The sequence below is a fragment of the Sciurus vulgaris genome (assembly GCF_902686455.1).
Source record: "Sciurus vulgaris genome assembly, chromosome: 8".
Lineage (NCBI taxonomy): Eukaryota > Metazoa > Chordata > Mammalia > Rodentia > Sciuridae > Sciurus > Sciurus vulgaris.
Window position 1 is genome coordinate 14124744 of NC_136468.1, and position 26040 is coordinate 14150783.

The window sequence follows — 26040 nt, forward strand, 5'->3', positions numbered from 1 at the left end:
GACCTTTTCTCTGTTAGTCAGTTGGGTTGTGGTTATTTCCATATTCCCTAAAATTAGAGCAGAAATGGTGTGACCTATGCCAAGGCCAACCTTGCAGCCACAGAGATGAGCTCTCTCGCTTTCCCTCCCTCTGTGCATGTGACTGGAAAGAAATGAGTACGTGTGGGAAAGACTCATTCTTAGAGCTGTGGCGCTTAACGCCTCTCTTGACTTACTGTCTCTTCTACCCTCCAAGGGACTAGTAACTTGATCAAACATTTTCAACCTTCTCTATACTCCTGATCCAATTAAAGTTTCCCATAACCAATGTTTTACCTTCATTAAAAAAAATAAGGAAAACTTTTAATGATTTATTTGAAGACTGTGATAAAGAATTAAAGCTTTTCTATAGGGGTAACTACTGGAAACCCTAAGAGTCAAGAGTGGTGATCTCTACAGAAAGGAGTGGGATTGTGGTATTAGAAGAGAAGGCAATCGCTGCTCATCACGTCTTGTGTGCAGTTTGACTTTTAATCTTTTGCCATGAATATCTATTTCTTAAATGGTTAAAATAATGTTTTAAAATGTAATCAAGTGAGCAGAGAAACATACATGCTTTAAAAACTAGTCCCGAAAGTGCTTGAACCCTTGGCTTGTCCCTCTTGATTTTTCTGGCCTCTCAAGTCTGGAGGCTCTGGGCTCAGTTCCACAAACTTTTCCCTGTGTACACTCACTTTGTTGGAGCATCATGTACCCCATAGTTGGAAATGCTATTATAAGCAGCTAGCTTGAGTCTATAACTGCGTCACAGATCTTTCTCTTGAACTTCAGATTTCAGCTGCTTTATCGCATCTCTCTTTGTGTGTCTAATAGGCACCTCAGTCTTAACATGTCCCAAAGTTCCCTGTGAAACCTACTCCTTCTGCATTTTTTTCATATATCAGTAAATGGCAACAGGTGAGTACTTCCTCTCTCTCTCCCTAACCTACATCCAACCTGTGAGAAATCCTTTCAGTTTCATCCTTACCTCTTCCCCAGAGGCCACAGCCTCCAACAGGGGTCTGCTGCATTCACCCTTGCCTTCCAGCATTCTGTTCTACATCCAGGAACTGATGGAATCCTTCTAAAAAGTAAGTGAGATCATGACATCCTTGTACTCAAATCCTCCACTGGTTCCTATTTCACTCAGAATACAGAGCTAACCTCCCATCAAGCCCCCCAGGGACATATGACACACCCCAATCTGTTCAACTTCCACCATCATCTTCCCCTCACACATTCTTCTCTGGTCTCCTTGCTGTTCCTATAGATGCCCAAATCTTTTTGCCTCAGGATCTTTGCTCTGGCTAATTTGCTTTTCTCTACTCTCGCTTGCCCCTGCTGCTCAAAGGTCACTACTCAGAGACGTCTTCCCCAAAACGATGCTTCCCCAAAACTATGTAATCAGCCTGGCCCCTTGCTCTGTGTCACATTCCTGCACAACACTTTTCACTACATCATATGTTACATATTTCATGGTTCATTTAAAAAATTGTCCTTCCCCACCCCACCCCCAATAGAACCTAAATTCCATAACAAGAGGGCTTAACTCTTGTTTGATGTTCTATTTCCATGACCTAGAACAGAACTTGGAAAACAGTAGGCATTCATTCAGTATTTGCAGAGTGAGTCAAGCATGTTTGCATTCTATTTATCCCTATGATGGACACCACTAAAGAATGGATACCTTTGATGAGGTTTCGAATGTTTAACTTTCAACCCCAATGCAAATTTAAAAACTAGGACTAAAAGGACTAAAAGGAAGAGATGTGCTGATTTTAAATAATTTAGTAATTTTTAACATGCTAATCCTTCTACTATTCCTAGCCCAACTTGAACACAGCATCGGAGGCATGTGATTCACTGCGCCTTAAATGGTGATGGGCAGCACTGTTGACCTGGGAAGTGAAGGAAACATTGTGCATAGAGGCTGAAACATTGTGGCTAGTAAAAGAGCTACAGCGTGTAAAATAGATGCTAGGCAGCAAGGATGGAGCTGAGCTGATGGTTAGGAAGTCAGGAGGCTGGATTACCAGAGGCATCTCTGGATGCCCTGTGCTTTGGGTCCTCTCAGAATCCATCAGGCTGTGCAACTTCAGTTCACAGGACAGAGAAGGATATAGATGTTTCATATAGGAAGATTACTCTTCTTGCCCATTCACATTCTTACTACTGTCATCCACTGTTACATCTCAGCTTGTCTCATAAGCTGGACTCCTGTGTAGATCACCAGTATTTGCCCTAGTTCACTAATTATGTAGACTGGTCACAGTGCAGGGCTACATAAGCCTTACCTGGATGGAAGACTCTTCCTGCAAAAGAAATGACTTGATGTAAAGATATTGTTTCTTCCCCAGGAAATGTCTGCTCATAAAATTTAAATGAAAAGTCTCACTTTTTCTTGAAACTGGAAGAAATGATTGTAAAGTTCAAATGAAAAAATAATGAAGCATGGCTGAAGATTTTTTTAAAGAGGAATAAAGGAGACTACCTCTCCTAGAAATAAAATTTTAAACATATGCTTAATGATTAAATTACTGTGGTACTAGTCTAAGTACAAACAGGGCAATGACTAAGGAGACACAGAATTGCAAACATAGTAATTTAACATTAAACTTTAACGGTGAATATAAGTCACAGGAATTGAAAGGACAATTCCATAAATGGTATAGCAATTACTGATTAACAATTTAATGAAAAGGTTGTCTAGTCTTACTTCATGCCACGTACCAATATAAATATTGAATAGAAACTAAATGGACAGCGTACTGGCAAGGCATCACAAATTACCAACATATATTTTGAAAACATAATTAGATTAAATCATAAAACATGAACATAAAATGATCAACAACCGAAAAAGTGGGAATGCACTTTAACCTGGCATTGCCATATCTAGCAGTTATCATAAATCTACACCTCGAATGGCTGATTGCATTTGCTTCACTAATTAGTATTTAGAAAAGTAAAATGAATTTATCTTAAAATTTAGACAGGCAGTGTTCTAGGTGAATGCATTTTGAAATATTATATCAACCTAGGGCCTCTGAATATGATTGTCATTCCTCTCTTCTTGTCTTCCATGCTCATTGCTGAGCAGAACTGTTTTAATAACTAAATTTGATTAGTTCCCTTCTTCTCACCTCATGAAATTCAGTAGACATAGAAGATACGCCTGATGATCAGGTAGAAAGCCACTATCTATATGTGTATCCTAAGAGGGAATGTCAACATATCGTTTTTGAGCACCTGCTACAAGTGCAAGATACTAGATAAAGCATAGCAAGAGGGCCTTTGTACAGGGTATAATTCTCTACTTTCATTTACTTACTTAGTTAACAAATATTTGTTGACCACCTATTATGCAAAGCATTCAGAATAGTGGTTAGTGAGCTAGAATATACTTACAAATGAAGACTAAATATGGTATGGGGGTAGGGAATTTTACTTTTCTGTTTATATAGCAAACTGATTGTGATAGATACTACGCATTTATTTTCTGGTGTATATATACAGCCTGAGGGTATTAAATTAGGAGGTGCTGAGGGTTTGGGGCATACAGATATCCCCCCCAAATAATCAGGAAAAGAAGTCCTTCAGGGGATAGAGAGAAAGTCCATTTGCCTTAAAGCTGAAGGCTTTAAAATTAAGGGTCTTCTATGAAGCTCCCCTTTTTATATTTAAAAATAAAATTTTGAAAGCCTCACCCTCAGAAGTGTGGCCTGGTCTTCCAAAGTAGTGACTTCAGTGTCTGGCCTGGAGAATCTGTGTATAACCCAGGGTGGTGTGCCCTTGAGTGAGCCAGATGGCCTTGGCTGTCCTGCTCCTGGCTTTGGCTGGACTGTGCCTGGGGCTCCCCCTCCATTTCAGTCACTATCTATATGCTCCTTAGAGAGAGTGAAGGATGGGCACTTACTTGCCCTTGGCCCTGGGAGTCAGGTTACACTAAACATATAAATAATGAAAGCAATGCTACTTTTTTAGGGTAAAATACTTCATTGTTATATCATAGGTTCTGGACCGAAGTAGCAGGCTTAGGTGGTCATTCATTATCTCCTTGGGAATAGGATCAAATCATATTATTGCCTCTGTCATGTAGGACATGGATCTCCATAACTGTCCCGGAGCAACACCTAACGCATACATGCATTCGGTCCTCTGAGAACAGCCGCTGTGGGGCTTGCCTGAACCCTGGGTGAATTGTGAATCTGAGCAATTCTCTCTGGCCACCTCGTTTTTCTCATTTTCATTGCTACTCCTATTTCTTGTTCATACTTCCACTGAAAGCCACTTAACTACCACACTGACCCCCACGGGTTGCGGTATTCAAATTTTAAATATAAAAAAGGGGTTTCATAGAAAATTTTTAGTTTCCAAGAGCATACGATTCAGGGTGTTCCTGATCTTTTATGGGAATACCTCCCAAAGTGCCCCAGCGCCCCCTAGATTAATACCCTCGAGTTGTAGATATATTAGGAAATAAACTCACAATTTGCATCTTAATTAGCTTGCCATAGAAACAGAAGAATAAACTTTCCAAATGCCAGTCCCATAACCCCCTCAAGTCTTCATTTGTGTATATTCGAAACACCTGAGTAGCCAGGGCTCGGCTTTACTTCCCGGCTTAGAAGTAGATTTTGCCACACGTTCAGGATTATATAATACGAGTGTCATGGTCTTTGTGACCATGGGACTTTAAAAATAATGGTGACGTATAAAAGTTCAGGGTGGTACATTTAACCGCGGAATCCTAGTGGGAAAGCGCTTGAACCCACGCGCAGGTGGACAGAGCCGGGTGCGCGTCCTGCACCACGCTCCCAGCGACGAGCGCCCACGAAGCCTGCAGCCAGGCCGCGGGGCGTGCGCGGGCTCCCAGAGCAGGGCGCCCGGGCAGGAGGGCAGCGGGCGCGGGGCGGGCGGCGGGGCCCGCGGGGCCGCAGCGCGAGCCCGGCGGGCCGGGCGGGGTGCGGCGAGGGGAGTGCCTGCGCCGCCCCGCCCCTCGCGCCCGCGGCTCCTCCTCGCTTCGCCATGGTGGAGCAGGGAGACGCGGCGCCGCTGCTGCGCTGGGCCGAGGGCCCCGCCGTCTCCCTGCCGCAGGCCCCGGAGCTGCAGGCGGGAGGCCGGGCCCGGGGCTGCGGCGGGGGCGCGGAGCCGCCCCGGAGGCGGGAGCCCGAGGAGCCGGCGCCCTCCGAGGTGCTGCTGCAGCCCGGGCGCCTGGAGCTGGGCGACGTGGAGGAGGACCAGGTGGTGGCCGTGTTTGTGGTCACCTTCGATCCTCGCTCGGGTGAGAGCCGCTCCGAGACCGAGGGGCGGGGAGAGGGTCAGGCAGCCCTCGGGCTTTGGGGGGGCGGGGGCAGCCTCTGCGCGCGCACTGGCACCTACACACCTGCATCCGCTGGCTGCCGACCCTGGTCCTTGGCTGTGAGGCTCCGGAGGCGCGTGGAGGCGGGTGGCGCGCCAGCAGCCCCCGCCTGCGGAGACCAATGCCGCGAGAGGTCCCGCGTGCCCCCCGTGGAGCCGACCCCAGGGCTTTGTTCCCAGCCCCGCCGGCCCTCCTCTCCTGTCCGTCCCGCCGCTGCGCTCAGCTCCCCCAGCCCGCGCCTGGTGCCCAGTCATGTTTGCACTGCTCCGGTGGTGGAGGATCCGGTCGGTGGCCCCAGGCACGTTGGCTTTTGTTTTCTTTTCTTGCTTGGCTGGAGGACTTTGCAGGCTGAGGGGGGAAAGCTCCCAGGTGGACGCCTCCTCGAACTGCACGCCCTAAGCTTCAGTTCCCAGCGTGCCCGCCCTCTGCCTGTCGCTCTCACCATCGTAACTTTCCTCGCAGCCAAGTTCACTTTCCCTGACAGCATTATTTTGAGGAATTAATATGAACAGCATTCAGGGATGGGACTGAGGGAATCCACGAAAGTCTGATTTAAGGAGAAACCTTTTTGGGTAGGTTTTCTGGGATGTTTGGAGAACTAAACGGGTATCTCACATGATTTGGGGCTAACCATCCAGTAAGGGCGCGTGCTTCCTAATGGCAAGATATTCTATGGGGGATAAGAAGTGAATGCATAGATATGTCTCTAGAAACCTAATGGTCTGTGAGGACGTCTAAACCCCATAGCTGTTCTGCTGCTCAATATTGGGGGAAGGACTTGTTCAAGGTGGGAGTCTTGATCCAGCGCCTAAGAGTACCCAGTCGTGTCACCCTGTCCACCTCCAGTGGGATTGCTGGAGCTTGGAGTGCCTGTCTGGGAGAGGACATATTTGCTTCTTTCTAGGAGTTCCTTCCAGGCGTGAGGGTAGGGATGGGGTGGAGAAGGATGGAGGAAAGGGTTAGGAGACTCAGATTTGATAGAAGATGACGGCTTCCAAGCCGGGTAACTTCACTTTGGTAAAGGATTCTGAGGTGGCAAGTCAATGTGAGATTCACCCAGGAGAAGTCCCTTTTGGTGACAATGTTAGGGGTGGGGTTGAACTCACACCTTTCTGAATCCTTTTAATTCTTTTGCCCCATTCCTGTGACTTTGAAACTTTTCATTTGACTCACCTTATGAAACATTTTGCAGCCAACACACTCACATCATAGACATATGTACCCAATGGAAACCAAAATTTCTTGAAATAGTGCTCACCCCTTCTACAGTGTGCATGTAGGTATTTTCTACTTTAAAAAAATGCTTATCACATGTGCTGCTTGATTCAAATATGATTGGGACTTCTAGACACCAACAGTTTGAAAAATATTGGGCTTTTTTTTGATCAAAGCAACCCTTAATTCTAGACAAAATTAGATACTTTGTAACAAATTATATTCCTTATGCCTTACCCCATCACTTACAGGTAAATAGTTGTGAGCATAAGATTCACTCTGGCAAGTATTTAAAAGTAACTGAAGAAATCAAAAGGGATTATTAATGGGGTCTGATTCAATAGTGATAGCTCTCTGATGATAATCCTAGGAAAAGGAAGGAGAAAAGAAAATCCTATGCTAATCACAGAGCTGATAAAATTGATAATTGACCAGTTATTGGTATTGGTCAACTATTGATCAGCTGATAATTGACATCTATCAATTTATAAAAGCACCCAAGAGCTGAAGCCTTCCACCATACCTTATCACAGCCAGTGAGAATGGTTTTGTGGGTGTGTATGTATGGAGTGGTTGAGTGTAATGGCTTTCAGGCTAAGGCTGATGTGGAAAGAATGGATTATGACTACTATTGTGACACTTTGCAGGTATTTTACTATAGTCCTATTTGATTTAATTGTAATTTGTAATTTGATGATTATGTGTAGGGTACATACCAAGGATGGCTAAGTACTATGGAAATGTTAACTAGCCAATAAATACTTGACTCTGTGTACTTTTCTTTCTAGAACCCTACACTATCTGAACCTCTCCTCCTTAACATCTCATCATTACTTATGCAGGGATCTAAGAGGAGAAAGGAGGCATGCTGTGTGTGAGCACTATTAACTTTCATTGGTATTTTAGTGGGAGGGGAGCAGTTGTTTTCTTTCCATAAACTTTTCTCTTTTTTATCTATTCTGATCCTAATGGAACTTTTCATTCTGTAAAGAATAATATAATAGTACTTAGATAAGATAAAGTTATATAGCACTTCTTTTAAAAGTAGAAGACAAGTGAATAAATGTTACTGAAGTTCACTGGGCCTCAAAGGTTAGCACTAGGACCATGGCCTTCAGAAAGTACCTAGCAGTCCCATGTGGTGCTTTTGGAAGTCAGGTTCAGGAAGGTGAGGCCCACAGGTACCTCATGAGCTGGAGAGACCAGAATTGTATCTCCTGACTTTAGTCCAGGGTCTTCCCCTGAGGTAGAACTGCTATATGTTCCTATATTAATATTGGTCCAGTCAGATTTTTGCCCTCCCTTAACCTGTGTTTCCAAAAGTAGGAAAGGGAATACCGCTTCTTTACCAAAATATGAGCATGTGACAGAAGTTGCTAGGTGGGAGGATTTGTCTACACTTTCTTCTTTGGCCTCCCTGCTTAGTCTCTCCCTCAAGTCTCCCACCTGTGCCCTCAGTTTCCATTCATAGGAGCTCCCCTGCCCAAGTCACTTCCTGCTCAGGCTGTGGGCACTTCATGCATTCTCTCAGCCACGTGGGTTACTGTTGTTAGGTGTCCAAATTAGGGTGTAGGTGTATGAGAGAGAATGAATGGGGGAAGCCAGAACCATTGCTGTGGTTCATCTGTAAGAAGTTGATATAACAGAGAGTGAGAGGGAAAAGTGAATCCTTGTTAGAATGTCTTGGGGCAAGCATTTGCTCAGTGATTCTCCAGCTGGTGAATGGGAATAAGAAAAATTCTTTTTTAGATGCAAGTTTTGGAAAGCTAGGTAGGGCATCTTTAAGAAAAATCAAGAGAAGATAGAAACAGGAAGACTATTTTCACTGGACTCATGGCTTGAAACTTTTGGTTGTTGGATCTATAAAGGACGCAAATACTAGGGGCTTTGGGTTCAAGGTAAGGTGCATGTGTGCCTGCAAGCGTGCGTGCGCGTGCGCGCACACACACACACACACATCCTCCTTATCTGGAGCAGAGAGCTAGCTGTAGAATGGTGGTGCTTGCCGCGTCTGGGCTACAAAGCTGCTATTGAAATCAGGCCCAGATGCTAACTCTGCAAGCCAAGTGGAAGAGGTTGGCAGCCAGAATATTGCTTTTTCACTGTGTTAACCCCATAATTTAGTTGCTGATTTTAATTTTTATTTTGTTCTTTAGGATTCTAATAAAATTTTCTCTTCTCTGCTTAAAGGAAAAAGTTTTGTTAGACTTGGGGCACCCCATGGTAATGGCAGGAGCTGTCTTCCCAGGGTATCAGGACCATGTGTGGGCCTGAGATCAGTGATGCTCTGGACCTGCAGTGCATGGTCACCTGAGTCCACCTCTTTATACTGTTCCTCTGTGAGAGATTCATTTTACATATCTACATTTCACCTAGATCTATTTTGTGGTTGTCTGGGGGAAACTCCTATGTTGTGTGTATTCATATTGGGGTGACTTGAAAGGGGAGAAACATGGTTGTAGGTCTTATCATCTAGTAAGATTTTCAAGCTGTTTCTTTTATTCCAGATTAGAAGAGAATTGCTATCTGTTCTCCCTCAGCCTCTAGCCAGTGCCCAAATGACATCTAAATGCCTATTTCATTTAGTGCACCTAGAGGCTCCATGCTTATATCAGATGGGATTATTTTAAATTGCTCACATATACTAATTTTAATCTCCATAGATTTCCTTTACAGTCAGGAAGATATAAGCATTTCTTTCAACAACAGAGCCAGTGGAAAGGCACAGTGAGTTTAGGGTTTGGTCTGGTGCCTAAGGCATAGCTTGGAGCCTGCCCAGGTCAGCTGACTCGGTACTGATAATAAATGGCCCCAGCAATGGGGGAGGGGTGGTGGTGACAAAGTAGAGTGCATGTGAATGGAAAATTTGGAAGTGTACAGAGCAGTGTTGAGAAGGGCAAGCTCACAGGCAAAGGAAAGACCAGTTCTGATGTCCAGTAAGGAAGCCTCATCGGTCACTGTGCTTTCTGTTTTCCATCAGATGTCAGTGGAATGCATTTGTGGTTGATTTGAATACAACTGTGATTGATTTGATTAATCCCACACTGGCAGAATCTTTCCTTGGCTATTGGAGATTCACCTGTTTGTGGTTTTTTTTAAGGCAGTCAGTTTGTAGCCATCTGTTGTGATTTAGTTTTCCCTCTTGAAATCTACAGGGAGAAAAATTGGAGTGGTCATCATAATATCTACCACTTGCTGCCTGGCCAGTACGTGCAGGAAACTGTGCTACAGGCTTTATGGAACTTGCCTCGGATCTTCCCAACAGTCTTCATTGTAATTGAGAAAAACTGATGCACAGAGCAATGAAGTGGGCTGGTCAGAGCTGTGGGGCCAGAGCTGGGGTTCACCTGCCTTTGGGACCTGCATTCCTTCCCTATACCCCACCACCCCATTCACTTCCCAGTGAGAAATCAGGTGGGGTCTGTGAATTGGAATTTTGTTTCTACATAAAATTAATGCATTGAAATTCAGCCACAAATTTACATATGGCTGACTTGCAATTGCCAGGATTAATTTCTCCCTAACTCAGGGCTCTTTATACTGACTTTTTCTCTCTTTGCTTTGCATGTGCTCTCATCCTATGTGGCTTTAACACTGTTTCAAGTCCAAAGTCCACTGATACAGGAGGTTGGGGTCTGAACCAATTACTCTGTTGAAGTTTCTTTCATCTCTGGGGTTTGGTGGTCCCTATGAATTACACTCCATTTATGTATGATCTATCAAAATGTATACATGCCTTCTGCTGTCATGTACAACAAATTAGAACAAATAAAAAATTTTTAAACAGGTGATTATATAAAAGAAATGTATCGTTAGGACAAAGAATGCTCCTGGATTTTAGCCTTTATTGCTGAGACAAGATTCCCTTTTACTTTCTGGCTGGAATTAGGGGATATGTGTGTGTATACTAATGGGAGGAAGCTGACATTAAACTCAAGGCACATGTTGGAGGGGAACTGGTAGAGAGCTCAGTCCACTCTTGGGTCAGAGGAACTGTAAGAAAATGTCAGACTGAGGCAGTCACCATTCAGGACATGAAGATCTCAAGAGGAAGTGCTTGACTGGAGCCACCCAACAGAGGAAAGAGGAAGGAAAACTCACATATTTCCCATTAGAGAGCATTTTGATTCAAGAGCCCTGCTTTCCCTACCTTGAACATTTTGAAAGGAACTTTCTATCAGGCAGCAGTAGCAGCAGACAAGGTCTGTTCTTCCCTGAAATTGATGGTTGATGAATTTTTGAATACCCAGGGTTAAGGTCATTTCACATTTAAGCAGAATAGTTGGAAGACAGAGGCAGTCCTGCACGTAGATGGGACAGCCTCTATCTCACCTAGCCTAGAAGCTTCTAAAACACCAGCTCTGGAGGCCTTCTCATACACAGCCACTAGGCTGACTTTTGGAGCAGTGGAGTGGCAGAGTTCAGGCCATCTGTACATCCCCAGCCCTTCTGGCTTCTCTGGTAACTGAGCTGCCAGTCCAGCAATCTGTTATCCGGGTTCCTTTAAACAAGGACATGCTTGCCTTTGCATGAGCTTAGCACCTGGCACCGTGCTGACAAGTTGTGCTCCATCAATATTTATTGAGTGACGAGCTGAATGTACACAATGCAGATTGCCACATTTGTTCCTCCTGTAGTCTTGTGAACGCCTCCTTGTAAGCTGTCTTTGCAGAAGGTGCTAGGCAGGGCCCACAGGTACCTGGGACAGGCCCAAGGTGTGGCCCAAGAAGAGGGGAGGATGTGGAGCTGGAAGAAGAACCGGTTAGGGGGAAGGGCACTTTGTCATTGGCAGCCCCTCTTTTTGCTGATTCTCTTGTTCAGACCTTCCAGATTCCAGCTCCTTGGTTAAGTTTTCATTGATATAATAGGGATATTTGAAAAGGCTCAGAGGATAGAGTGTGAATGATAGGTGGTATTTGGTGTAAGGTTTTTCTGGTATTAAATGCCTTCCTGTAAGAATTGCTAGTTTTGCAAAGTGCTTTCCTTTAAACCTCTATATGTTCCATATACACATTGGTTTCCAGTTTGCAGTATTCCTCAAGTCTTGGTGATTTTTTTTCCCTATTGGCTATGGCACATGCTCTCAATTATGTTTTGGTTTTGCAAAGTCCTTTATGTTTTCCATCCCTACTATTCGAGTTGTTTTTCCAAACTTGTATGTTGAAATTCATTCAACCTCAGAAAAGTTAAAAGGATATTAATGTAAGAATCTATATCTCCTTCACATAGAGTCCCATCTGTTGACATTTACCACATTGACATTTGCCATATTGCCTTGGTCCTTATATCATCAATTCCCTTGAACTTGAAATACACACTCCAAAAATCTCTCTGCTGTGAAAAATGTAGTAAAAAATCATCACAGAGCTTATGAGAAAAACCGAGTGACAGGCAAACCCTCAAACACTTTGTCAGTGACATATTTACAAAAAAAAAAAAGTTAATAAAAATGATAGGACTGTTTTGCCTACATTAAATAGTTGTAAAATATATAAATACTAAATAAAGATGGAACTTCACTGACCTGGAGTTCATGGAAGTGTCAGAAGGGTTGAATTTGTGGGTTACAGTGAAATAGAAGAGCTATCTGAAATCAGATGGAAAGTTGTCACACTAGAGGTGAATGGGAGTGGCTCCTGACACACAGTGACCTGAGGCAGCAGGTTGAAGTTACAGGTGGATGCTTTTGTGTTTTCCTTCGTGGTTCATGGGTACTGTTTTCTGAATTCACCAGTTTCTTATGATCATGTGTAAACAAATGGGAAATTCCCTACTATCAAATATTCTCTAATTTATCATTTGCCTTGAAACATTCATCAAGTGTTATAACAGAACTAACTGCGTATATGGTGGATATTTTATATTTATATATATTTATCTTTGTGGAGCTATTTGAAAGTGAGTTGCCATGACTTTTTAATTTCTCAATACTTAAATGTAAATCTGCTAAGAATAAGGACTTTTTTTCCCTGTATAACCACAATATCATTGCCACCCTTAGGGCAATTAAGCTAGGTTAACTCTTCAATTAAATTTTTAAAATTAATACTTTTAGAGTGGTCTGGGCTTAGAGAAAAATTTAAGCAGAGAGTACAGGAGATTATACCACCTTCCCCAACCCCATTCATGAGTTCCCTCTGTTAACAACTTTCATTAGTATGGAGTAATTTGTTATAATTGATGATACAGTAATCTAATATTCTTACCTAATTGTATGAATTTATTAACATTTACATCAGGGTTAACTCTGTACCATTTGGAGTTTTGAAGAATTCAGAAATGTTATTTAATGACCATATCAGTAATATGACCTAAAAATCCCTTGTATGCTAACTGCTTATCCCTCCCTTCTCACTGATTATTTTACTGTGACTATAATTTTGCCTTTGTCAAGAATGTCACCTGATTGGAATTATACAGTATGAAATCTTTTTGACTGGTTTCTTTTACTTAGCTGTATGCATTTAGGGTTCCTCCATGATTTTTCTTGACTCCATGACTTGTTTCTTTTTATTTCTGAATAGTGTTTCATTTTATGGATGTACCACAGTTTGTTTATTCATTTACTTACAGACGGATGTCTTGTTTGCTTCCAGTTTGGGGCAATTATGAACAAACTGCCCCCATAAACATATGTATGTAGGTTTTTGTATAGATTGGAGTTTCAACTCATTTGGGTAAATACAAAGAAACATGACTACTGGACCTTACCATAAGACTATGTTTAGTTTGTAAAGAAACTGCCAAGCCATCTTTTAGGGTGGCCCTACAGTACTATTTTCTTGTACTCTTACCAGCAGTGAGTGAGAGTTTATTCCACATCCTTGTCAGCATTGGGAGTTTTGAATTTTAGTCATGCCAATAGGAGCCTCGTAGTATCTCATTGTTGCTTTAGTTTATACTTCCCTGAAGAGGTATGGTAGTCAACATCTTTTCATATGCTTATTTGCTATTGTTTATCTTTTGTGATAGAGTGTTCAGATCTTTGCCTATTTTAAAAATTCAATTGTTTTCTACCTGTTGAGTTATAAGAATTCTTTGTGTGGTTTGGAAAACAGTCACTTATCAGGTATGTATTTTGCAATTATTTTCTTCCACACTGACTTTTTTTGTTTTTGATTTTTTGGCTTTTATTTTAATTATCTTGATAGTGTATTTCACAGATTATAAGTTTTTAAGTTTAATGAAGTTCACTTTTTAAATTTTTCTTTCATGGTTTGTACTTTTGGTATTGTATTTAAAAGCTCATTGCTAAACCTAAAATCACCTAGATTTTTTCCTACATTATCTTCTAGAAGTTTTATAATTTTGCATTTTATGGTTGGATCTACTATGCATAATGAATAAAGTTTTGTGACAGGTATAAGGTCCATCCGTGTCTAGTTTTTTTTGTTTTTGTTTTTGTTTTGTTTTGGTTTTTTTTGCATGTGGATGTTCACACACTCCAGCATCCTTTTTTGAAAAGACTGTCTTTTCTCTGTTGCCTTTGCTTTATGGCAAAGATGCATTAGATATACTGCCATGGATCTGTTTCTGGACATTCTGTTCTATTCCATTTATCTTTTTGTCTGACATTTCTCCAATATCATATTATCTTAATTATGGTGACTTTATAGTAAGTCTTGAAGTTGGGTAATTTTAGTTTTGCAACTTTATTCTTCAGAATTGTATTGGCTATTTTAGGTCTTTTGCCTTTCCATATAAACTTTAGAATTAATTTATAATGAATCTATTGCACAAGCAAATGTGAAGTTCTCTATGCTCAAATTGTTCCCTAATATATCAATTATATTGACACAAACTAAGCAAATGATATTTGTGGAACTGATTATACACAGATATAGATATACATTTCTCCCCTGGACCATTTGAAAGTAGGTTGCAGATATAAGATCTCATTCCTAAATACTTGAGAGTAAACCTCCTTAGACACAATAAGGTCATTTTCCTTCATAACCACAGTATTTGCCACTTGTAGGGTAATTAACACTGATTCATCAATTAGTTTTTTAAAGACATGCCTGTCCTTAATAAAACTGTTTTTGTGGGTTTTTTTTTTTTTTTTTTTTTTTTTAATTCCCTTCCTGGCCTGTGTTAGATACTGTGCTTTGTTGAGATGTGAAGACAAACAAACAGAGTTCCTGCCTTTAGAAGTTCACAGACTCCTGGAGACAGACATCCAAGACATTATAATAGGCTGGGATAAGAGCCATTGTTGCTGCATCTGCTTTCCTTTCATTCAAGGATTAGGTCAGCAGAGATGTGCTTCCTGTGGGATTAAGATGACTCTTCTCAGAGTGGTCTTCTGGAGCCTCTGCCCCATTGCATGATTCGCCATCCTGGTCCTGATGGACCTTCCTCCCAATGCAGAGGGGTTTGTGCCCATCTATAAGTCCATCCCATAATGAACAGGATGTCATTTCCTGCCGCATCTATCTCCTGCCACTCTGACACTTGCTCTGTTGGAGTAGAGGACTCAACACTTGATATGGTTCTATTGATCATCCTCCCTCTTGTAGGCCATAGGCATGGCATGTCTCCTTGTGTAGTTGGTTTTTAATATTAATAATATATCATTGGAAACTTACTGGAAAAACCTTGGGAAGGTTTTACTGTATTCGGACAAAATAGTACACAATAAAAATTTATTAGTAATACATAGATAAAATATATAAAAATAAACAACTGTAGCTGTGCTCAAATTAAAAGGAGCCTGTGATTGCTTTGGTATAATAATTTTTAAATATAGATGGATAAAAGGGTATTCCTCTGAGCTTGGGATGCGGTGTTTAGCCTTTGTTGCTTTCCTAGTTTTAATAGTTGATTCTAGAGATACTTTATATAATAAGAATATTTAGGTTGGTCATAAATATAATTTGTGTTTTTCCTATGTTTAGTCTAATTCTTTGAGAATCAGAATAAGATTATAGTCCACCATTCTATGAAATAGAATAGACTAAATATTAACTATAAGTTGATTGCTTTGCCCTTTGTTAATAATAGTAAAAGCTTTTCACTGCTAAATACTGGAGTTCACGGTGGGGGTGGTTTCTCAGAAAAATCTACTGACGTGTTTGTTCTGAAGGGTGAAGGCTGGCAGATCATGGTGCCCTCAGTTTAGCTGGGAGACAGGGTTGTTTTAATCTAGCTGGGAAATAAGGTTGTTTTGGTCTGGGCTGTCGTACCAAGGGAATGTGTACTTTGAGAAGAAGCATAGATTGTACTTTTGAAGGTTTTTCTTATTTTAAACCAACCATAAAATAATATAATCATTATTAAAGAAAAATATCTATAAAAAGGCTGGCAGGAAAAAATAAAGATTCAGAATCAGCCTCAGAACACTTGGTGTCTCTGTCAGCTGTTTCTCCATCGCGCCGACGCCTCCCATCCACCTAGGACCCCCAACCGCTGCTAGGGCTGGACCCTGGCAATTTTGTCCCTTGGGTTCTTTCCATTTCTGTGATTCACCAGGCACAGAGGAACAAGGAAGAGAGCGTTGAGAACCAGCTAAGGTGTGGGGACTTTATCCTCTAGGTCAGTTGTATTAAGTAGGACATAGGTTTGGTCATGAATGCCAGGAATCCAAATTAACTATGGTTTAGTTAAGATAGAATTTCATTTCTTTTACACGTGACCAGAGATAACTGGCTGAGGAATGGAATACTGTTTCAGATCTCCAGAGTCATCTGGTGACCTGGGCTCATGCTGGCTTATGAGTCTGTCATCCCATCATCCCTGCCGTGATATGTCATCACATCCACATTCCAGACAGTAGAATGGAGAGAAGGATAGCTCCTTCTCATTCAGGCACATTCTGGAAACTACATATTTCTGTCTACATTCTGCTGGCCAGAATTTACTCACATAACTTGCATGCAGAAATAATCTTCATCTGGGAGACCATATAACAAGATAAAAATAGTAAGTTTTAAGCCATATGAGAAAGGTAGAGAGGATATTGAGGGGCAGCTTGCAGCTTAGCAATTGTTTAAAAAAAAAACAAAGCCTTCTATAACCTTAATCCTTTAAGATGCTCCATAAAAGCATGTGTATTGGCCAAATAATTTTGGGAAACATTAAGCAATATATGATCTCATTGAGAGTCACAACATAGAGTAGTGTATTAGAGGCTCTGAGAGGTCCTACAGTAAGAAATGTGTCCACCTTTGTTTCACCTAAGATAATTTGGTCAAAACAATCTTTTGTACAACTTTTTAATATTTTTTATTTTTTTGCAGAGGCACCATTACCATAAGCTTAAGAATCACAGACAGTTTCTTGGTTTAAAGCAGTTCTGCTTTTAGGGATACAGTCCGCAGAAATGTGTGCATATGTGTCAGTCAAAGTTCAGTAAGTCAGAGCAGCAGAACGAGCAGAAACATAAAAGGATTTGCTGCAGGATTTGTTCTGTGGAACAGTGGGAGCTGGGGAGCAGCCTGTGAAGCTGCGGTCCTGATGTCTGAGGTGGAGCTCGAGGTCTCCTTAGTGGACAGCTATGGAAGAAGAACGAAAAAGGTGGAAAAGGGAATGACTGGAACTCATGATGGACGAAGCCTGGCTGGGTCAGTCTGTCGCTGCCTCCAAGATGTGGTTTTCCCATAGGAAAAGCTGACGTCCTTCATTGTGGAGTTGACAAAACACCTAGCTTAGGAGTCAGAGAAGCTGAAGGAGGATCCAGGGAAGGTAGCTGCAGCACTGGCAGGCCTGGCTGCCCCCTCTCACCTGTGCTGAGCCTGTGGCTAAGCCACAGTGCCAGTGAGCTGCTCGAAGCTTCCACACTGATGTGAACACAATGTGGCTACTGTTTCACTTCTGCCTTCCAAATCTCAACTGGAAATATACACGGCAGGGAATTCTGAGAAGTATAGTTTAGCATAACCAGGTTAGTGCTTTACAGAGCTACTACTCACGTATTCACTCGATGACAAGCACAGAACTGTTCCCAGCAGTGCTAGTTGCAGTAGCTTTAAATTGGAAATAAACTAAAGGGCATCAACAGTGAAGTAGATGGACTGCTACATGCATATGATAGGAGTCATAGATGAACAAATTGTTGCCACGTGCATGAAGGTGGATGTCTTTACAAGTATATTGAGCAAAAGAAGACCGAAATCTATGACTGCATTTACAGAAATTTCAAAAAGACTGAAGCTAATTCATGAAGTCAGGCTCGTGGTTCCTCTTGAGAGAGGATGACTCGAAGGGCTCTGAGGGGCCTCTGATATGCAGATAGTGTGCTTTCTGCTTCCTGAACGGGGCTCGAATTATACAGGTGTGTTAACTTTAGGAATATTGAATGGATTGTACAGTGGTAATTTGTGCTCTTGTTACACTTCAGTACAAAGCTTAGGCACATCAAAGTTTTTACAAGCAGTTGTGGATAAACTGTGTCAGAAAAAGAAAATGAAGCTGGAGCCTGTTGAACCTAGTAAGGAGTTGGGTAGGGAAGGGCAGTGGGCGCGGGAAGACACAGGTTGGTTGAGGGAAAGGAAGACAGAACCTCAGAGGGCCATTGTGGCTCCGCCCTGGGTTGTCACTCTTCCATGCTAGACATTTGTTGCCATTGTGATGAGAGAGGGCCTCAGGGGGATTCTCACCTCTGGTACACATCAGCAGAATCTCCTGTGTGGCAGGGCAAGGGGAGATTGATTCTGTAGAACTCAGGAAGGTCTCTGGCACCTTTATAAACTCCCCAGCTGTCCTGATGCATCCCACAGGGGAATCCCCACTGAACTACGTATGTAATATCTGTGAATGGAAGGAGAGAAATACAGGAATGTGGGGAGCTTATGCTTAAAAAGCCTGCCCTTATTCCCAGCCCACTCTCTTTCTGAGCACTCTTTCTTGTCCATAACCTTGGCAAGCACAATATTGTTCTAGCCTTTCTGTTTCATGACATTTTTATTCCCCTTCATGCTTTTTGTTTTAGTGAATTCACTAGTTGGTTGGAATCATGATTCTTCCCTTGCAAATAAACTACTTGAAAATGCCCCAGGCTGCTGACAGTGGAACCGGAGAAGCCTGTCAATGTCTGCTGCCCGGGAGCCTGAACGTTCTCCCATGCCTCGGACAATTACCTGACACACTGTTGACTGGGACTACGGATGGTATTTTTAAGGCCTAGAAAATTAGGATAGGGAGTGTTAATAGGAAGTTCGTTCAGAAGTAAAATCTCACAAGTAACTTAGTGTTTTATTTTTAAAAATCTGGAATAGGCACAAAAACAATAGGGAGTATTCTAAGGCATTCTCTTGATTTCTTTCAATCTGGCAGATGTTTGTTCTTGCTGCCTTGTGAAATCCCACCTTCTGTTGTAGCATTCACCCTGCATCTCTTTCTTTGTCTCTTTGTCTTTGGACTCTATGTTCAGGGACTGTGTCTTGCTCTATTTTGTGTCTCCAAAATTGAGCTCAGTGATTAATGATGAGTGACTTTGTCCCCAGTTTCTGGAAGCAAAGAACATAGTTAACTCTTGAAGAAGGGCCACATTTGGAGAGAGAGAGGCGAAAGAGGGAGGGAAGCAGAACTACATTGATCAGAGGAGTAGGAAAAGACCCAAAATAGTATTCTGTTTGAGAAATCGATGAAAAGGAGAGAAACTTTAAAGGAATTGATGGATACCACTAAGAGGTCAATGAGAATGAGGATTTTTTAAAAACAGAGTTTGGGGACTCATCAAAGTCATTAGTGTCTGAAGAAAGGTGAGATGGAAATATCAGGAGAGATTACGGGGAGCATGTGAGATAAGGAAATGAGGGCGGAAGTGAGGCCACGAGAGGGAGATCTGGAAGTGATGAGCAGAATGGCGGAACCCAAGACAGTCGGCCAAAAGAGGTCGTTCACCTGGAGCAGAGATCGGTCCCTTCACTGCCCATCCTCTGGTCCTGTGGGGTAACCCACTGGGTACTGCATGAGACAAACCCGTTAGCGTCTCCGTGGCTCTGTACCAGGCCGAGTTAGCTGTACATTTTTGAGAAGCCATGTGTGCTACATACTAAGCCCTTTTCTTGGAATAATCTTGTTTCTTTTAACTCATATCCTCCCTTTCCTGTAGGAAACATGGTAGAATGGTGCTTACCTCAAGATATTGACCTTGAAGGGGTTGAATTCAAATCTATGGCCAGTGGATCCCATAAAATTCAATCTGACTTCATGTAAGTACTTCTGAAACTCAGTCTTATATCATTTCCTTCCACCCACTCCTGACTGTCTCCAGAGCACAAGAGCTCTTATGGGGTCTTCAGGTAGAGTGTATAAATGTTCTGAAAATATATGCATAGTTTGTACTTATATTAGTTTTCCAGCAAGAAATTCTCTAGCTCTCATCAAGTTCTCCATGGGTTTCATGATACCCAAAAGCTAAGAACCCCTACCATAGAGGTTCTTTCACTTGCTGAGAAATTATGAGGACCTGGTTTGAGGTTTGGTTTTCAGCTTAGTGTCGATTAACTTAAGACTTCTGTGTGCTGAAAGTTGGAATTGCAGCTCAAGTAAAGCCAGTTTTTTAGTCCTGTGTAATCGGTGTAGAACGAGTTCTGTGAGAGAAGCATGTGGGAAGACCTTAAGGGTAACTTTGTAGCTTTGATCTCCTTGGGCTACCGTGGCTGAGAGTGTGTGAGAAAGGGGAGAAAATAAAGTGGCAGAAGCACTGAAAAGATCAGAGGCTCAGGAGGTGAGAGAAGAATCGTCATGGTTTATGCTAAGAAAACGGGCAACTAGTTCCCCAGGGGCCTGGAGATGGATCTTGGTCTGGCTTTCCCGTCCAGGTCAGGATAAGACAGGGCTGTGGTCATGGGCAGTCCAGTAGCACGCTCACCAGGTGTCCTGACTCCAGCTGGAGGACGCTGAGCTAGTGAGTTCTCTATCTCTGTGAGCTTTGTCTCCTCTGTGAGATCACATGGCTTATTTTAAGGCTGAATTTTGTTATTTGGAGCTCTGGATACAATTCGTTCAGCTTGGGATTGCATTTTAAAGCAAGAGCAAAGCAAACAAACAAACAAAAATCTCTCCCTGATTTTGAGCCACACTACGTATTTTGGTCTATTTTAGCTATTTTCGAAAGGGGCCTTTCTTCGGCCTGGCCTGCTTCGCCAACATGCCTGTGGAAAGCGAGCTGGAGCGGGGCGCTCGGATGAAGTCCGTGGGCATCCTCTCTCCCTCCTACACCCTGCTCTACCGGTACATGCACTTCTTGGAGAACCAGGTTCGGTACGTGGCTTCCGTGCCCGTGTGGGGTGGCAACAGGGCCTGCCAGCGGGCGCGTGTTAGGAGTCCCTGGAGACAGCGGTGTGCAGAACCACAGGGGTCCTCCGAGAGCTGCGGGCCTCAGGCGATGGTCCTTCTTTCAGCCAGCATCCTGTGGGATGGTTCTTGGTGGTATAATGAATGCTGGGCCAGAGTTTGCTTGCAGTTTATCCTCAGGCTCGCATCACAGTTGATTAAGTAATTTATTGAAATGTACATGATCTTTGTTCACCCTAAGACACAGTAATTAGCTCTTTGACCCCGTAGGCAGGCAGACTTTAAACCTCTTCTATGTATAATTATTTACCATTTGGGGCCATGGGAGGAGAATTTTTAACAGTAGCAGAAGCAGCAAAACTAATTAGTTACTGGGTTTTTAAAATTATGTAAGTAACCTAATTACCTTTCAGATTATGAAGGGAAATCTATCGCTAATCTTAAAAGCACTGTTAAAATTTTACCATATTTGCCTCCTCTCTGATATGTTTGTAGACTAAAAAAAAAAATACTTGGCATCATCCTGCATATAAACTTTTGTAACCTATACTTTAAAAATTTATCATTATTTAATAATTTTTAAGAATCATCTCTTGAAAGAACATGAGATTTATTATCTGTGGAAAAGCATTTTTATTATTTTAATATTTAAAATACAAAAAAAAAATTTCTTCCAAATATTAGCACTCAGAGATCCATTCTCCTTATCAGTTAATATCATTCTAAAGTAGAAATAACTTTGCAAAAACAGGAGTAATAGCTTATTAATGTGCAGATTTACTTTTTCAAACAGGTTATTTTGATGAAATAAGTTAAACTTATTTTTACTTGTATAGATCAGAAATGCAAGAACTACCTGAAGTATATGCTTATTCCCTATGGTTGAGCATTTAGCATGTTTCTGTTTTTTTCTTTTCTTTTCTTTCTTTCTTTCTTTCTTTCTTTCTTTCCTTCTTTCTTTCTTTCTTTCACAGCTTCTCTACATTCTGGAACTATGATGGTGAACACCTCCATGCATTTCTTTCCCCGTGTTTGCAATATTTCCTCAATTTTGTGTCTCAGAAGTAATATGGCTGGGGCTGTAGCTCAGTGGCAGAGCACTTGTTTAGCATGTGTGAGGCACTGGGTTCAATCCTTAGCACCACATAAAAATAAACAAAATAAAGGCATGCTGTCCATCTACATCTACAAAAAAAAATTTAAAGAAAAATTAATATTATGGAATTTTTTAAAAGGAACCTTTTTTGGTATCTTGAAACTTTAAAAAAGTTATTCCTGTTTTAAAATTTACTATCCCAAATAGGCAATTTACAACCTGCTCTTCCCCAACCGGACTTCTACCATGGACCCCTCAATTGACCCGATTTCTGAAAAGGGAACTCCAAACTGATTGCCCCATGCTGCCCCCTTTCAGCTCAAAAAAGCCAGAGCAGTCATCAACCCCTTTCCCTACAGCAAAGGAGTTCCTAAAATTAGAAGGGTGAATGAAGCCAGAATTGGGGACAGGCAGTTAGTGTAGAAATAGGGGATCAGTCAAATCAAGGAAATGAAGTCCATGAAAACCATCTGCCTTTGGAAGTCTGGAAGGAGAATGGACTTTTTACATCTCACCTGCAAAACCAGCCCCAGTCACTTAGGCAGGAAGGAGAGAGAAGGCTTCAGAAAGAACTGGACAGCAAAAGATTTTCTTATAAAACAGAAATGGGGGAATGTAATGTATAATGCTGCTCCCCCGCCCATTCCATTGCAGTCATTTTCCCCGCATCCCAACCACTTGTCAATCTGTGAACAACCTAGCTAGCTATTGGTTCATCAGTCAGCTTGCAAGTATCCTTCTCCGATATTGGTCCCGTTAGCCTGGCGGAATTCAACCACCATCTTTCTCTCTTGCTTCTCTCTCCTACACACTTGCTTTTCCTCCTCCTCGCTTTCCACTCTCTCTAGCGCGCACCTTTTCCTTTCCTTTCTCTTTTCCTCTCATTTTCTCTCTTACCCTGCAGGGAGACACTCTGTTTGTTTAATAAATTCCCTTATGTGAAAAAAAAAAAAAAAGAGAGAGAAAGAAAAAAATTAGCAACTTCTGCTTTTAGTTTGCCCCTCTGGCTGTCCAGGTATCCATGTGCAAATGCACTCTTCTTCCCACATAGAGGTCATTCCTCCCTCACCAGAAAGATGTCAGTGTCTAGGTAATGCCTCCAACCAAAAATCCAGGATTTCCATGTGATTTCCATCCGTCTTGCATTAGATCAGTGCCTGGTCCTTCTTACCCTGAAAACCTATAAAACAATAGACAAGTACCTCCATTCCCCACCTCCCAAAGGCAACACAGAAGGTGACATAGGAGCCACAGTACAAGGGAAGAATGAGAAATAAAATAGTCATTAGTTCATTGCAGTGTGAGATTCTGTTGAGAAGGGATTGTACATAGTCCTTGTCTGGCAAAGCAGTGAGCTCTTGGCTAAACCTCTGTGCTGCTGGGTAGAACAACCCCTTGTCCATAGTTCCCTATGGCTCCTGGCCTGGGCTTTTAGCCCCATCTGAAGCAGGCACTGGAGGACATGTCCTTGAAGCTGTACAGCTCCAGAATATGTCTCCTGGTGCATGTTTGGGGGTCTGATGGTCTTTTCAGGAGTTGAGAAGTCACAGGCTTTTACAAGCCAGGCATGCGTACTACATGCTTCTCAAAAACTAAATAGGTTCTCACTGCTTCCAGTCTGTCCCAGGTCTCCACTGCCAAAGATCTCCTTTGGATCAAGGTTTTTAAGTCAGTGGACTCTAAATTAATTACTGGTCTCTATTCTTTTTTTTTCTATTTTTTTTTTTTTATTGTAAACAAATGGGATACATATTGTTTCTCTGTTTGTACATGGCGTAAAGGCATACCATTTGTGTAATCATAAATTTACATAGAGTAATGTTGTTTGATTCATTGTTATTTTTTCCCTTCCCCCCACCCCTCCCACCCCTCTTTACCCTCTATACAGTACTTCCTTCCTCCATACTTGCCCCCCTCCCTAACCCTAACTCTAACCCTAACACTAACCCTTCCCTCCCCCCCATTATGTGTCCTCCTCCACTTATTAGCGATATCATTCGTCCTTTGGCTTTTTGAGATTGGCTTATCTCACTTAGCATGATATTCTCCAATTTCATCCATTTGCCTGCAAATGCCATAATTTTATCATTCTTTATGGCTGAGTAATATTCCATTGTATATATATACCACAGTTTCTTTATCCACTCATCAATTGAAGGGCATCTAGGTTGGTTCCACAGTCTGGCTATTGTGAATTGAGCAGCTATGAACATTGATGTGGCTGTGTCTCTGTAGTATACTGATTTTAAGTCCTTTGGGTATAGGCCAAGGAATGGGATAGCTGGGTCAAATGGCGGGTCCATTCCAAGTTTTCTAAGGAATTTCCACACTGCTTTCCAGAGTGGCTGCACTAATTTGCAGCCCCACCAGCAATGTATGAGTGTACCTTTCTCCTCACATCCTCGCCAACACCTGTTGTTGCTCGTATTCTTGATAATCGCCATTCTAATTGGGGTGAGATGGAATCTTAGGGTGGTTTTGATTTGCATTTCTCTTATTACTAGAGATGTTGAACATTTTTCCATATGTTTGTTGATTGCTTGTAGATCTTCTTCTGTGAAGTGTCTATTCATTTCCTTAGCCCATTTGTCGACTGGATTATTTGAATTCTTGGAGTAAAGTTTTTTGAGTTCTTTATAGATTCTGGAGATTAGTGCTCTATCTGAAGTATGATTGGCAAAGACATTCTCCCATTCTGTAGGCTCTTTCTTCGCATTGCTGATAGTTTCCTTTGCTGAGAGAAAGCTTTTTAGTTTGAATCTATCCCAGTGGTTGATTCTATCTTTTATTTCTTGTGCTATGGGAGTCCTGTTAAGGAAGTCTGATCCTAGACCAACAAGGTGAAGATTTGGACCTACTTTTTCTTCTATAATCTGCAGGGTCTCTGGTCTGATTCCAAGGTCCTTAATCCATTTTGAGTTTAGTTTCGTGCATGGTGAGAGATATGAGTTTAGTTTCATTCTGTTGCATATGGATTTCCAATTCTCCCAGCACCATTTGTTGAAGAGGCTATCTTTTCTCCTTTGCATATTTTTGGCACCTTTGTCTAGTATGAGAAAATTGTATTTATTTGGGTTTGTGTCCGTGTCCTCTATTCTGTACCATTGATCTACCTTTCTATTTTGGTACCAATACCATGCCGTTTTTGTTACTATTGCTTTATAGTAGAGTTGAAGATCTGGTATTGCAATACCCCCTGTTTCACTCTTCCTGCTAACGATTGCTTTAGCTATTCTGGGTTTCTTATTCTTCCAGATGAATTTCATAATTGCTTGCTCTATTTCTGTAAGGTACGTCATTGGGATTTTAATTGGAATTGCATTGAATTTGTATAGCACTTTAGGTAGTATGGCCATTTTGACAATATTAATTCTTCCTATCCAAGAACATGGAAGATCTTTCCATCTTCTAAGGTGTTCTTTAATTTCTTTCTTTAGTGTTGTATAGTTCTCATTGTAGAGGTCTTTCACCTCTTTTGTGAGATTGATTCCCAAGTATTTTATTTTTTTCGAGGCTATTGTGAATGGGGTAGTTCTCCTAATTTCTCTTTCTGAAGATTCATCACTTATGTATAAAAATGCGTTGGATTTATGGGCATTGATCTTGTAACCTGCTACTTTACTGAATTCACTTATGAGTTCTAAGAGTTTTCTGGTGGAATTTCCAGGTTCCTCTAAATATATAATCATGTCATCAGCGAACAGGGATAGTTTGAGTTCTTCTTTCCCAATTCGTATCCCTTTAATTTCTTTGGTTTGTCTAATTGCTACTGGTCTCTATTCTTGACCCATACCTTTCCCCCTCATTTCGGCAAATATTTGGAAGCTGTACCCTTTATTTGATCTCTCAAGTAGACCGACTTCCATGTCTGCCCTAGAATACTTAACTGGAGAATTTCATTTAAGCATTAGGAGAGATTCATCTCTTGATTGTTTTGGGTACAGAAGCATTTGCTTTTCCAGCAAATTATTGAAGCCTCTGTTGATTTATATTGTAAAATTTAGAGCACATTGTCCTTAGTTACCTGTATTTCCTTCTATTTCTGCTCACACACTGGGCAATTCCTACCTATTTTCATCTTTCTCTTGTAGTAGCTCACCAAGAGCAG

The 26040-nt window shown here is 41.7% G+C and overlaps 2 protein-coding genes across 2 annotated transcripts in view; one reads left to right on the forward strand and one right to left on the reverse strand.

The window, feature by feature from the left end:
• WEE2 (WEE2 oocyte meiosis inhibiting kinase) overlaps positions 1-19631 on the reverse strand; it is a 41361-nt gene extending 21730 nt beyond the window's left edge. Inside the window, exons 1-2 of the mRNA XM_079150843.1 lie at positions 5405-19631; positions 2313-2425 (exon numbers count right to left, since the gene is read on the reverse strand). The gene's annotated coding sequence lies outside the window, so the exon portion shown is untranslated. The remainder of the gene's footprint in view (positions 1-2312; positions 2426-5404) is intronic.
• DENND11 (DENN domain containing 11) overlaps positions 5015-26040 on the forward strand; it is a 42201-nt gene continuing 21175 nt past the window's right edge. The window contains exons 1-3 of the mRNA XM_079150844.1: positions 5015-5302; positions 19650-19749; positions 20645-20803. Coding sequence (XP_079006970.1) covers positions 5047-5302; positions 19650-19749; positions 20645-20803 — 515 coding nt within the window. The 5' untranslated portion in view covers positions 5015-5046. The remainder of the gene's footprint in view (positions 5303-19649; positions 19750-20644; positions 20804-26040) is intronic.